The sequence below is a fragment of the Neophocaena asiaeorientalis genome, unplaced genomic scaffold (assembly GCF_003031525.2).
Source record: "Neophocaena asiaeorientalis asiaeorientalis breed wild unplaced genomic scaffold, Neophocaena_asiaeorientalis_V1.1 scaffold432, whole genome shotgun sequence".
Classification (NCBI taxonomy): domain Eukaryota; kingdom Metazoa; phylum Chordata; class Mammalia; order Artiodactyla; family Phocoenidae; genus Neophocaena; species Neophocaena asiaeorientalis.
This window is the reverse complement of record NW_020174549.1, coordinates 249,017-262,548: the sequence shown is the minus strand read 5'-3', so window position 1 is coordinate 262,548 and position 13,532 is coordinate 249,017. Positions and strand designations below refer to the sequence as shown.

The following is a 13,532-nucleotide window of genomic DNA, read 5'->3' as shown; positions in this document are numbered from 1 at the left end:
CTAGTAAAACAGAGTAGGGCTTCCTTCATAAGCCATAAGCACTAGATCTTTTTTCTCCAAGTGTGTTCTCTTGAACCTCATCCTGAGCATAGAGGAATCTGATTTTGATTGAACATCCTGAGTGATTCTGAAGCTCACTAAAATGTGAGAACCACTACACCAGAGCAACACTACTTAATCATGGGTGATTCATAATGGAAAGAGGCACCTCCGGTCTTTGGTGGCAAAATATAAATAATAAATTAATAAAGTAAAACTATCCAAGAGACATACCCCTTCCTTACATCTTGATTATAATAGCCTTACTCAGATTTCATTGTCCTGCCTTTATAGCTGTGAAGTTTTATCCTCATTACTTTCCCAAAACACCCAATTTTTTTGTGTTGAAATATAGTTGATGTACAATATTATATTAGTTTCAAGTGTATTACATAATTATTTGACATTTGCATACATTATGAAATGATCACCACAATAAATCTAGTAACCATCTGTCCCTGTACAAAGTTATTACAGTATTAATGACCATATTCCTTAAGCTGTACATCCCTGTGACTTATTTATATAATTGAAAGTTTGTACCTCTTAATCCCCTTCACCTATTTTGCCCCACCTTCCCACCTCTTTCCTGTCTGGCAGCCACCCATTTGTTCTCTGTATCTATGAGTCTGTTTTCATTTTGCAAAACACAAAATATTTTTATCACTTATTATAAACTGCCCTGCAATTACATATAGAATATTTATAAACCACGTTTACCTGAATTGCTGTAGAATGTGTCTCGTTAACTGCTGTAAATGATCTATTTAGTAATTTTTAAATATAGATCTCTAGAGATAATGCTAAATAACAGATTCGAATATTTTTGTTTAATTCAATAAAATGGAACCAGTACAACCTCTGGTTTCACAAATGAAGTGATTTAAAACACATGTGTTGCTCTGATGGGGCCCTCGCACACTGCATTAGGGTAAATAGCACACTTCTGTCTTTTTTCCTAAAACGAAGGCTGCCTCTAATCCCACTCTTTCCACAAATCTTCGTGCACTAAACTAAGTGCCAATGACATGAGAAGTTCATTTTGATTGTAGTGGGCCGTCTCTTGTCTAGTACATCATTTGTGAAACTGAAGTTGGCTATTATAATGCAACAGGTATGTAAATAACATTTATTAGTGATCTCTGTAAAATTGATTCCTTCTTTCTCTTTTTCATTATAAAAGGAAACTTTATTTCAGAGTAGAAAGTGCATTGTCTGAACTCATCAACACCCTCTTTATCCCTCCCCTCCCCAATTTGTTGCAGACCAGGATGAAAGAGCAGCTGAGCTCAGCAGGGAGCAGAATGAGAAAACCATCCGGAGCACGCAGACCGCGCTCCGCAATTTCCGGGAGTTCCTCATCTCCAAGTATCCTTCTGAAACAAGAGAGATTTATGTCATCCCTTGCAAGGAGTTGGATGCCTACCTGGCCTCTTTCTTTGTGGATGCCAGGCAGAAGGATGGATCCGAGTATGAACCCAACAGCTTGGCCAATTACCAGTGTGGACTTGAACGGTACCTAAAAGAACACAGGTATGGCTACAGTATCACCAGGGATAAGGAATTCAAGCGCTCCCAAGAGGCCCTGAAACAGAAGCAAATTGAACTCCGCTGCAAAGGAAAAGGAAATAAGCCACACAAGTCCATGAAGCTCACCTTTGCTGATGAGCTCATTCTGCGGAAAAGGGGACTGCTAAGCCGCTATAACCCTGAGGGTCTGCTCAACCTCGTCTGGCTCAACAACACAAAAGCTTTTGGGCACTGTACGGGCTTCCACGGGTCTACCTTAAAGTGGGGTGATATTCGGCTCCGGGTAACAGAAACGGGGCTGGAGTACTTGGAGTGGATGGGTCAAGACACTGGTGACCTAAATGCCAAAACCAAGAGAGGGGGGACAGACTCCCGTGTGTATGCCACCCAGCATGCTCCACAGACCTGCCCTGTACAAGACTATAAGGAGTATGCCCAACGGCGTCCTCCTGCTATGCGCTATGAGGATGCCCCTTTCTACCTGTCCATTAAGCCGGTCGTGAACTTGGCAGCTCTGCATTGGTACAACTGCCAGGCCCTCGGCAAGAACAAGCTGGCCAAGATGGTGAAGACCATGTGCGAGAAGGGGAACATCCCTGGCAGGAAAACCAACTTCAGTGTGTATCAGAGCTGCAGCACCTTGTCCGAGGCCCAGAGCAACCAGCTGGTGCTTATCTGTAACAATCTGAGCCAGCAGGCCGCCCAGTCAGTGGCCGGGCACTCCAACAGCGGCAATTTCATCGTCTCTGCCTCCTATGACTCTTCCTCAGACACTGCTTGACCAGGTGGCTTGAGCAAGACCCCAGTCTGGTTATTGAGTCCAGAGAAACTGTGATTAAACACTGCTTCTCGTTCCCTTTCCTCGGCCCTCAGTGTTAACTTTATAAGAATATAAATATATAATATATTTTTCTTTTTACAAATAAGCCAATGGAGATAGTTTAGTATTACTAACGTAGTATTCATAGGCTTAAAACAAATGTACTCGTGGTGATTAAATACAATTACTGTTATAGACTTTACAAAACCATAGTGGTTCTCAGGCAACACAAAGTAGAGAAGGAATTCCATTTTTTAAAAAAATTATCAAAAAGGAAACTGAAAGTCAGCCTAGACACTTGTGTCCTCAACTCCTGCTTTTCCTTCCCACCCCACCTCTCATTTTTAGTCTACTTAATAAATGGCATTAGGTTTTTAATTTTTAAAATTCTACATTAATCAGGAGGAAACAACATTAACTTTACTGCTTACACAAAACTGTCAGATCCAGAATAAGAAAATGTTGGTATAAGCTAGAAAAATTATTTACATACTCTTTTTTTTAAGCATAATTAGATTTTAGTCTCTGTGCCTCATTTTTTGCAGTTTATGAAAATCTAGATGTTTAGCTAACTTCTTTTGGGGGCAGAGGAGGGTAGAAGGAGGGAATAAAGGTGCCATTCTTTTTGGAAGCTATATAATTTTAAAATAATACGCGAAGTCCAATATTATGGCAAAAAAGACTGTTACTAGCTCATTTTTACTGTTGTACTTGAACCTGGAGAGAATTTTTTTTTGTTTTCTAAGAAATCAATGTAAATGAAGTTTGATTATCAGATTTACAAGAAATTTAAAACTACCAAAGCTTTGAAAATGTTCCCAAGCATTAGATTGTATATCAAACATAAAGAGAAAGTAGAGAATGGAAAAGTCTTACTAAAAATCTAGAAGCACTAGTCAAGACAACAAAAACCTCATACTCTTCAAAGCTCAAATCCCCTGAATTATTTATTTATAAGCATTGAACTTCAGTCTGTTTTCCCTAGGGGATTACTTGACTCTGTAGTTGAGATCAAAGGAATATTGACACTCATTTTAGGTAACAACATTTTGTTACCAAATTTAGCTGAATTCAAACAATTCTTGAAAATGTGCAGTTTCTTCTACAGTAAATACAAATGCATTTATGTGTGATAATCCTGCAATTATAATAATTATAATTTTGGTTAAACAACTCTGTGTGGTGGTTTTTCCAAGGTCTTTATTTTCAAGCCTATGGTGAATTATTAGTTGAGATACTTCAATAATAAAATAATTTAGATGAGCTAGGTTCCTATCTTGTATAATCCTTAACACATTAAAAAAATCCAAATCTTAATCACTTTGTTGGATCTGGGCATTCTTTTGGGAAGTATTTGTTCTTCAGAGCATCCTGATAATTCACATTAGCTAAGAAGCTAGGTGGTATTTTATGTTTTAATTTATTGTACGACCAGGACAAATTTCATTTTGATTTGCTTTGCTAAATCATCATGTTAGCTGAGCTTTCGCATGGCTAGGCAGCTCTTCCCAACACTAAGTCATAAACACATAAAGACCCCATTACTCTAATAAGCTGTGACCTTTCCTTTGGCTCAGGAGTGGGAAGTCTGCCGTGGCCTTTGTGTTATGCAATCTACTTCATTTCATGACTTTCCTTCCATAAAGAGGCATCCAGAAACAAGAAGAAAGAGCAGGCTACTTTGCTTTTATCTTTTTGTATTAATAATGATGGTAGCCACCATTTTTGAGCCAGTCTGTGTACCAGCACCGTGTGTGCTAAGTGACTTACATGCACCACTTATATAAGTAATACTAATTTATGAAAATTAGAAAATCCAGATCAGCATAAAGAAAACAAAATATGTACTCATAAATCTGCCAGCCAAAAATAACCACTGTTAATATTTTAGTAAATATTTCTTCAGATATTTCAATACATACATATTTATTTCTGTATACATGGTCTTTAATCCTTTCAACAACTTTGAAAAGAAGGTTAATTATCTCCATTTTATGTTGAGATCAAGATGTAGCAGGTTATAGCTAAGGAGATGGTACTGTCATCTGACTCCAGAGTTTTTTCTATTTACCTTTCTGAGTTCCAACCCGTAATTAGTTTCCCGTGATTTGAGCTGGAGATGAGGACATGGTGTCTTCCCATCTCTCAAGTCTGTCTGATTAAAAGGAAGGCTGAGTGATCTTTCATGAAGGCACACAGTGTCCCCTCGTCCCCCCTCTTCTGGTCATTTTGAACCACAGAGCCTCATTCTTCCAATTATCTTAACAAAACCTTCCTCTTCTCCTTACCCTGTAATGGGCTCAGAAGTGCACATGACAGCCTACTGTGAAAGAACTCTGTTTTTAAAATAAGTTGTTTTTTTTTTTTTTAACATAGGTTACCTCTCATTTTAAAAAAATTTCTGTAAAACATTTAAAATGTGATTGTGCATTTTGTTTCTGCATAAAAACTCTTGATTTGTTTTTGACAGCAAAGTAAGTTTGTCATGGGGAAGAAGGTTAGTCAGTATGCACTGAGAAAGCAGAACTAGGAAATTTTGAATTCCTGTTTGTGTATATTGAGGTACTAAACTAAAAATCTCTCTCATTTAATCCTATAGCAGTTTCATTTAGAAGAACGCAGATTGAGAATGTGAATTATTTTTTATTTATTTATATTTTGCTTTGATAACTCAAACCAAATAGGAACGTTGTGACATTTAAATTTAGAAAACTTTTACAAAGAATGGCTTGGTAGAATTTTAGCTGAATTATTGTAACTCTTGGGGATAATTAAATTATGAAAAATTAGCGACAACTACCTCTAAATTTTGTGTTTTTGTACAAACGATACTGAGGATATACTACTGCCAGATACCATATTTATTATTTGCTATTTTAACTTTTTAAAAAATTACATCCATACTGCGGCAGTGGTTGATGCCAAAATCGTGTATGTGCTTTAGCAAAAATTCAACAGTCCGGCAGGTGTTCACTATAACTGAACATGCTGCCTTTCCAGGCAATCCTGTGGTTCATACAAAAACAATAAAACTGTATTTGCAGTTTACGCTTTAAGGTCAGTGTAATGTCATGTAAGAAATTCCACAGTGCCCCTCACATGACTCTGGAAGTTTTGCACTGTCTACAACAAAAATGCCAAACCCATCTGTCAGCATTTGGATGACATAAGCTGCATGATTATTTTTCTTCTATATTCATGGGAGTGCCTGGCTATTGAAAATCATAGATGGTAGCAGTTTAAAAAAAAAAACCATAATACTTGAAAAGGTTAGAGAGAGTCAGGATGTTTATCCAACAGAGCTTATTCTTAAGAGTCCATCTGTTATCATAGTTAGTAGGGGTGGTCTGAATTTGATTTATAATATATCAGGTACTTAAAATATTTTTATTATAGTTAGTTTTCCCTGTGTTAAATTTTCCCCATGTTAAATCACTTCCTGATCTACAAAAGAATAGTCTGAAAGTTTTCTAGTATAGATCAGGTCTCTGGTTTTTCAACTAGGTCATGGTTAGCTGATACTTTCACCGAATTAATTTGTCTAAGTCATATGGCTTGGGTTCTAGATGCCATGAAATCAGATGACTTCACTGAGATGAAAATTTATAGTTCTATCAACAAATATTTGAACACCTAGTGTCTGGACACTAAGAGGGTTACAAAGATCTATAAAATAGTTCCTGCTTTCAAAACATTTATAAAAGATACTGTAATAGAAGTTTGGTTTCATTTTTGAGAGCCCAGCAAAAAACTATCTGCCAATACTATTTTGCATAGTTTCTCAAATTTTTACTCACACAGTTTGTCCATTATTTAGCCATTGAATATGTTGGTTTGCTGTAGAATATGTAATACTGCTTTGAGTATTTTGTGGAGGATCTTTTAGAGCCTGTTTTAAAGTCAGTAATAAGGTAAAGCCATTTCTACACCATCCATTGTGTTCACATAGATGCACAATGCATAAGAATGTGCAGACTGTCATCAATGAGTGTCACTTATTAAGTACTTACAATGTACCATGGTACTGAGTGCTTTTGTAAGTTGTTTCACTTAATTCTTACAATAGTCCTGTGAGGGTAAGTATCATTATTTCTTTTATAAATGAGGAAATCCAGAGAAGTCAGATATGTTGCCTACATTACTTAATATATAAGGGTATCAGGATCTGAAACTATATCCAGCTACCATTAAGCACTAACCTTTTCTGCTGTAGCTGCCTGTTCACAAAGTGATTTACTGTGCTTCTTTAGATTCTCTGAAGTGATCAATTATAAGTGGAATCCCTGGTATAATAAAATCATCAATATTCTTTCAACTCTGAATTGACTGAGAGCAGTGCCATCACCTGGCATGTTTGTCAGCATAAAATTATATAGGCCCCCTAACTCTGGTTATTTTGAGATGGAACATTCAGCAAAGTTTGTTTCCCCTTCGCCATGAGTAGAGAGCAAAAGTTTGTGTCATTCTTTAAAGAACTCTTAATTTTGTCATGGAGGTGAATGTGTATATGGACAAATATGTAAAAAAAAAAAAAAATATATATATATATATATATATATATATATATATATATATATATATATATATATATATATATATATATATATATATATATATATATATATATATATATATATATATATATATATATATATATATATATATATATATATATATATATATATATATATATATATATATATATATATATATATATATATATATATATATATATATATATATATATATATATATATATATATATATATATATATATATATATATATATATATATATATATATATATATATATATATATATATATATATATATATATATATATATATATATATATATATATATATATATATATATATATATATATATATATATATATATATATATATATATATATATATATATATATATATATATATATATATATATATGGTGGGTTTTTTTTTTGGCTGTGCTGCACGGCATGTGGGATCTTAGTTACCCAACCAGAGATCGAACCTGCACTCGCTGCATTGGAAGCATGAAATCTTAAGCACTGGACCAGCAGGGAAGTCCCTAATTATATTTTTTTAACAAATGACTGTCCTTTGTTTTTACCCCATATAAACCAAAAATCCTATTTCAAAAGAGTTCCTTATAATTCAGACAGAGAAGGGCGAGGTTCTAGGCAGAGGAAATACCTCTCTTAAGCCCAGAAGCTGATATAGTCATCCACCGGATATGAATATTGATTGCCAATCTGCCAGGGAGTTTGGTCTTCTCTACAAATTGGTGCCAGCAAATTATTTAATAGAGCATTTTGTTATTATTTTGTTTTTTAATCAGTCAAGATTGTTTTTAACAGAAAGCTTTTGGGGGAAAATACTATCTTTATGATTCTCAGTATTAGAGATCAACTAAAGCCATTCAGATTTTTTCTAGTTTGACTATCTCTACAGTTCTAGATATTAAAAGACAAACAGTTCTGATTTCAATCAGCCTTCTCCTGTTTGGTTTTCTTTATCTACAGGAAAAGAGCACTTTGATCTTTATTCCTCTAGCCAAAACAAAGCTGTAATACTTAACATCTATAAATAAATAGTCTCTACCATGTAATAAAGGAAATAAATTTCTAAGCCTAGGGGAAAAAATCAAGGGGAGTGTATGATAATTTATTACATTAAGGTATTTTTTAAAAGGTTCCTTCATGAAAAACTAGTTATAAATCTAAGGAATTAACAAGTTCTGTATCAATCAGTTTAAAAGATTTTTCTCAAACAGAACTCCTTTATACAAGATATATCTCCACAAATCTACCATATGATATGATGTAGATAGTTACTTATTAAGAAATACATCATTGGCAAGGGCATCCTCAATTGTTTTTTTGTTGTTTTTCCCTTAATGCATGGTATTCGAATAATTGCTTCTCCTCCCCATTGGATCCGGCCAAGATGATATGAATACTTACTTTTTCATAAGGCAAAGTGATGAAGATAGGATGATTTTAAGAGATCCTTGCCATAGAACATAACTGGGGTAAAGAAATGTACTGCATATATCATCCTTTGGTGGTTGGTGTATTTCTACTGGTATAAAAACAAAAGAGAGGATGATATTGATAAACTGCCAACAACTCTGATTTTACTTTTTTAAGCAGAGAAAAGAAAGATAAACAAAATTTCTCATACTCCATCCTGTTTATAAATTGACTAATTGGGCCTGCCAAAGCTGAAGAAAAGACCTAATTTGGTACTGAAGATTGCATTATTTTTTTAAAAGAAAGCATTTTAATACATTTAAATTGAGTTTTTATGTAAACCATGCCTTTGTTGAATTAGACTCAGTTTTAATTAGGTCAGAGTACTAATTTGATCAGAATATTAATTAGGGTTTCCCTGGTGGCGCAGTGGTTGAGAGTCTGCCTGCCAATTTAGGGGACACGGGTTCGTGCCCCGGTCCGGGAAGATCCCACATGCCACGGAGCGGCTAGACCTGTGAGCCATGGCCGCTGAGCCTGCGCGTCTGGAGCCTGTGCTCCGCAACGGGAGAGGCCACAACAGTGAGAGGCCAGCGTACCGCAAAAAAAAAAAAAAATTAATTAGGTCAGAGTATTAAAGTAACCATCATCTTTGTTGAGTGAATTATAATCATAGAGGCTGGACCTGGAAAAGACCTAAGAGATCATCTAGCCCAGTGATTTTTTTCAGTGCTGTGAAGAATAGGAGTCACCATGTCTTCTTGGGGGGAGGAAGCAAGGAGGGCAGAGATGGATGGAGATCGCAAAGGGAACACATCCTGAAACACAGATCCCCCGGGAATTTTCATGTTCCCTATGCCCCTACCTTCCTACTTTGAGACTCACTAGACTGAATGACCTACTACCTCTATTACACATCCTTCATGTGTGCCAGGCTGGAAAATAAGATTCAGAACATCTAATCTAATCCATCCCTCTTCTTTTATAGAAGAGAGAATCAGTCCCAGAGAGATTAGATGAATGCCCAGGTGCACACACTTTGTTAGAATCAGAGCCAGAACTAGGCCAGGCACCTTGACTTCCAGTCCATAGGTAGGGTTTAGGGAGGAAAAACAACCCTACCTTCCCACTGAGTAAGAAGGAGTATCCTTGTTTTGAAGTTTTTAATAGTGTTTTAAGCTCTCAAACAAGTTTCTATTAAGGACTAGATTCAAGCTGCCAGTTTCCAAATAGGCTATTTTGCACATGAACTTTTTTTCATTGTGTAATGTTACACCTTAACTTTTAGCAACTTCTTTTGAGATTTGATGGGATAATCTCTAACTGTAATCACCTTTTATTTTAAGGAACAGCTCTCAACGTACTCCATTTATATTGTTTTCATTTCTGGAGGGGAAACAAATTACAGTTTTCAAGTATATGAATTCCAGTTATAGATTATGAAGTGAAAAGTAACTTTTTATTTAAAGTGGTATTCTTTTGAATACCCAGCTACATAGCATCTATATTATTGGTTTTGAATACAGTCTACTATACCCTTTTTTAGTCTATGGAAAGTATAAAAAATCATCTTGAAGGTTTGGAACATTTTCAATACCCTTTTTTAGTCTATGGAAAGTATAAAAAATCATCTTGAAGGTTTAGAACATTTTCAATCAAAAGGATTAAATTTCTGTCAGTGTAATTAGGATGTTTCTAAAGTGAATTTACTTAGAGATAGGAAGGGGAAAGAAAATGAGAACTAATGAAAGAAACCTACAGCAGGAAGACATAAATACAAACTATTTGTAAATTCTTATATACCCCAGCTTACTCTTCTAAAAAGCAATTCAAACAAGTATTTTTTAAATCTCACAAATTTTTATTTTATAAATTATGTTTACCAGATCATAGTTGAAGAAAAAAGATGAAATTCTAGGATGTTAAAAAGGTACAGTGGAATTATTTGTCTTTTGAATTCAGTGTTGAATTTCACTAGACTTCTAATGTTCTTTGTATTACACTGGAATTAGAAATTTTTACCATCATACACTCATTTCAAAGAGCTTTGAAAATGCTTTGGCATAGTTTATTTATTTGTGGTAAGTAGAATTAGGAAAAATCAGCAATATAGAATCCTAACAGTAATTGTGCATACTGTATTTAAGTGATTTTTATGCCTGTTTACTTTCTGTGATTCTTAAATTTTATAAATCAAATACCTTAACATACTTCCACTAGAAATTCATTTATAATTGATTATTTATACTGGATAAAGTAGCAGGTTCATCTTAGTATTAATCCACTCAGATTAAGTGAACTTTTATATCTACAATTCATTATATTACAACTTTTTAAATAGCATTTATAACAAAAGAACTTTTGTTTTATAAAGTATTTGTTACAAAATAAAAACACCATCTTGCCAAAAACCATTACAATTTCTATGCATTGTGTATATTCAGTGATGTCACTGTTGAGATTTTGCATGTTTTAGGTGCTCTTTCATATGTGTGTTTGTGGTATTTATGTGGAATTGTTAACCATTGCTGCTATCACTTATTGTAGTTAAACTGAAAAACTGTGCTAAGAGGCTGTGCCGGTCAACATTTGTGTGACTTGTGAAAGTACGTACTTAGCTGTTTAATATTTTGAACCAGAACTTAGTGGCCTCTACAGAAGGAAATGTTATAGTTGTCAAGTGATGCCAACTTCAAAATCTTGCTTCATATGTATGATTCCAGGTCAGCTTTCCTTCTGCACTTTCCCCAACTCTTTGAAAGGGAAACATTTGCAAAAAGAGAAAGCAAGAATTCTGAACTTTCCTAGTATTCCCCACCTTAAATCTTTTTTTTTTCCCTGATACTTGAGAAATTCAATAGAATGACAATGTAGCAGCATAATTTCCCTTGATCTAGATATTTTAGGTTGAACAATGTAATAACAGAAGACTATGAGGCGCATACATTATCTTTGTTGGTTATCATGGCGTATTGTTTAAATCGCATTTAATAAGAATATTTAGTATTTTCATTTTATTTATGAGACTATGGAAACCTCAGAGTTCCCAAATATTACCTTTTATATTCAGCATTTGCGTAGACTTACTTAACATATTTGGTTGCCTTATGACCATCAGAATTTTTTCATGCCTACCTGTCTTTAGTTTGCTTCCTGGTATTTCCAGCTTGCCTCAGCAATTCCAAGCAAACTCTGACATTAGAGAGAACATTATTTCAATGGATTAATTCTACTATACTTTGTTAAATGGGGAGAATATCATTATACTTTATTTATACATGTATACTCAGAATGGAAGGGAAATATCATAAAATGTTAAGAAAAGCAGGCTCTTCCTTCCAACATTCCAAAACACCTCACTTAATGCAGGGTTTCATTCTGACTGTTCAGTGAGTTTATAATTATAAGATTCTTTTAATAAAGGGACAGTCTCCTTAGTTACATAGAGGCTTTCTGTGTGACTGTCAGATATATGGTGGCAGCCAATGCTGTATTTGGAAACATTGCTTCTGAAATTGCTGATTTAATTCTAAGAATATTAAAATGAATTCAAGGCCCCTGCCACATCTTTGCTTACAGGAAAAGAAAGGCATATTTTAACTATGAGCGTTTTCTCCAGAATATGCTTTAAACATTTGCCCCTCAATGGAGGTGACAAAGCAATAAAAGGAAATTCAATTATGTATGTTCTAAAGAAGTTCCGCCCTTGTCCAGTGGCTTCCAGAGTGACACTAAAATATTTCTTGGTTCCTGCATTGGAAGTTTTCAGGCAAGATCTTTGTACTTACAATTCCTTTTATATTTTGAACACCAAAGATTGTGGCGTGATATGTCCTGATATGATGATTAACAGTTTCTATTAGATAGTAATGGACACATTTATTTGAATCCTGCTCTTGGGTTTATTTACCCTGTTTGGGTCTTTTGTACTTTTTGTATGTCCTGAGGCCTTTATGCCTAGGGCAATTTTTTAATCAAATAATACATATATATTTATTAGGTTTCTAATTTATAGAGTTTGTTTCCACCATGACTTTAACCTTTTTTTCACTGCTGTAATTAGACATAGATTTGCCAGATTAGCCTCATAGTTTGTACATTTTCGTTGTAATCCGAAAACATAACTTGTAACCCCATAGGCCTGAAAACTGGTAGATAATGACTAGAAGCGTTTTGGATTCAACACAATCACATTTAGAGACTCATTTATCTGTTAAAGAACTTTGGTGATTTCATAGAATGAATGCTGTATACAACATAAATAAGTTCTTCCCTTCCATCTTTCTTATAAGAATGATTTTAAAATTCCTTTTATTCTACCACTTGGAAGTTAATTGGGAATAAAAAGGTAGAGTTACCAATTTGGTCAGTATAATTTAACACTAGGCATCTCTGTTTAGAAATATAACCACCACAATCGATACTTAGAAAAATTTTATGAAAAAATATGATACTGTTCTTTGAAGATGGATTTACTTTTCCCCCCTTTTGATAGTCAATTTGATATATTTTCTGGCCACGTAGCTTTTAACTGATTTACATGAAGAAAGCATATGTGTGCTTGCTCACTTTTAAAATTCTCTTTTTAAGCTGCTACAATTATAATGTGTGAAAGAAAGAAGAGAAAGGTGTATTGAAATGGAGGGAAATTTCTGTTAATATTTAAAATGTGTGACTGTGATACTCTTGGTTAATTAATCTTCTGCCAGTTGATATTTGTAATAATATGATAGAACTTTTTTGTTATTAAGAATATACTATAGGTTTCATTTTTATTTTGCTGCTCACTGATCTTTTACACCAAGATGTTTTCATCTTTATCAGCTCACTGTTTTTGCTTCATATTTGTCTGTGTACCTGTGCTCTAAATAAAATTCTAGTTTTATGTCCCAGTGGCTTATTCTGTTGTATGATAATGTTTGCCTCTAATGTAGTGTGATTTTTCTATTGTTTCCAGTATTTGTTGGTACAGCCTAAAACTTATAAGAAAAACAATCCAATAAAATCAGCTAATGAGTATCAGTGATGTCTCTATAATGGAGCATGCTTTAATCACAGTATTTTGTCTGTATTTGGGTATGACCAGTCTTCATTCATTTAATAAATGGTTCTGCAAAGCTGGCTGATTTTTGTAGCTACAACAAACAGTTTAAAAGACAAGTTAAA

The 13,532-nt window shown here is 34.2% G+C and overlaps 1 protein-coding gene across 3 annotated transcripts in view; it reads left to right on the top strand.

The window, feature by feature from the left end:
• Positions 1-13,532, top strand: part of KIAA1958 (KIAA1958 ortholog) — a 170,871-nt gene that overhangs the window by 121,112 nt on the left and 36,227 nt on the right. Inside the window, exon 3 of one of the 3 annotated variants that reach the window (XM_024757260.1) lies at positions 1,305-1,388. The exons of 1 other annotated variant lie outside the window; for it this stretch is intronic. In XM_024757260.1, the coding sequence (XP_024613028.1) occupies positions 1,305-1,388 (84 nt within the window). Of the gene's footprint in view, positions 1-1,304; positions 3,653-13,532 lie in introns of those variants that run through there. One more of the 3 variants, XM_024757258.1, reaches the window with a different exon arrangement.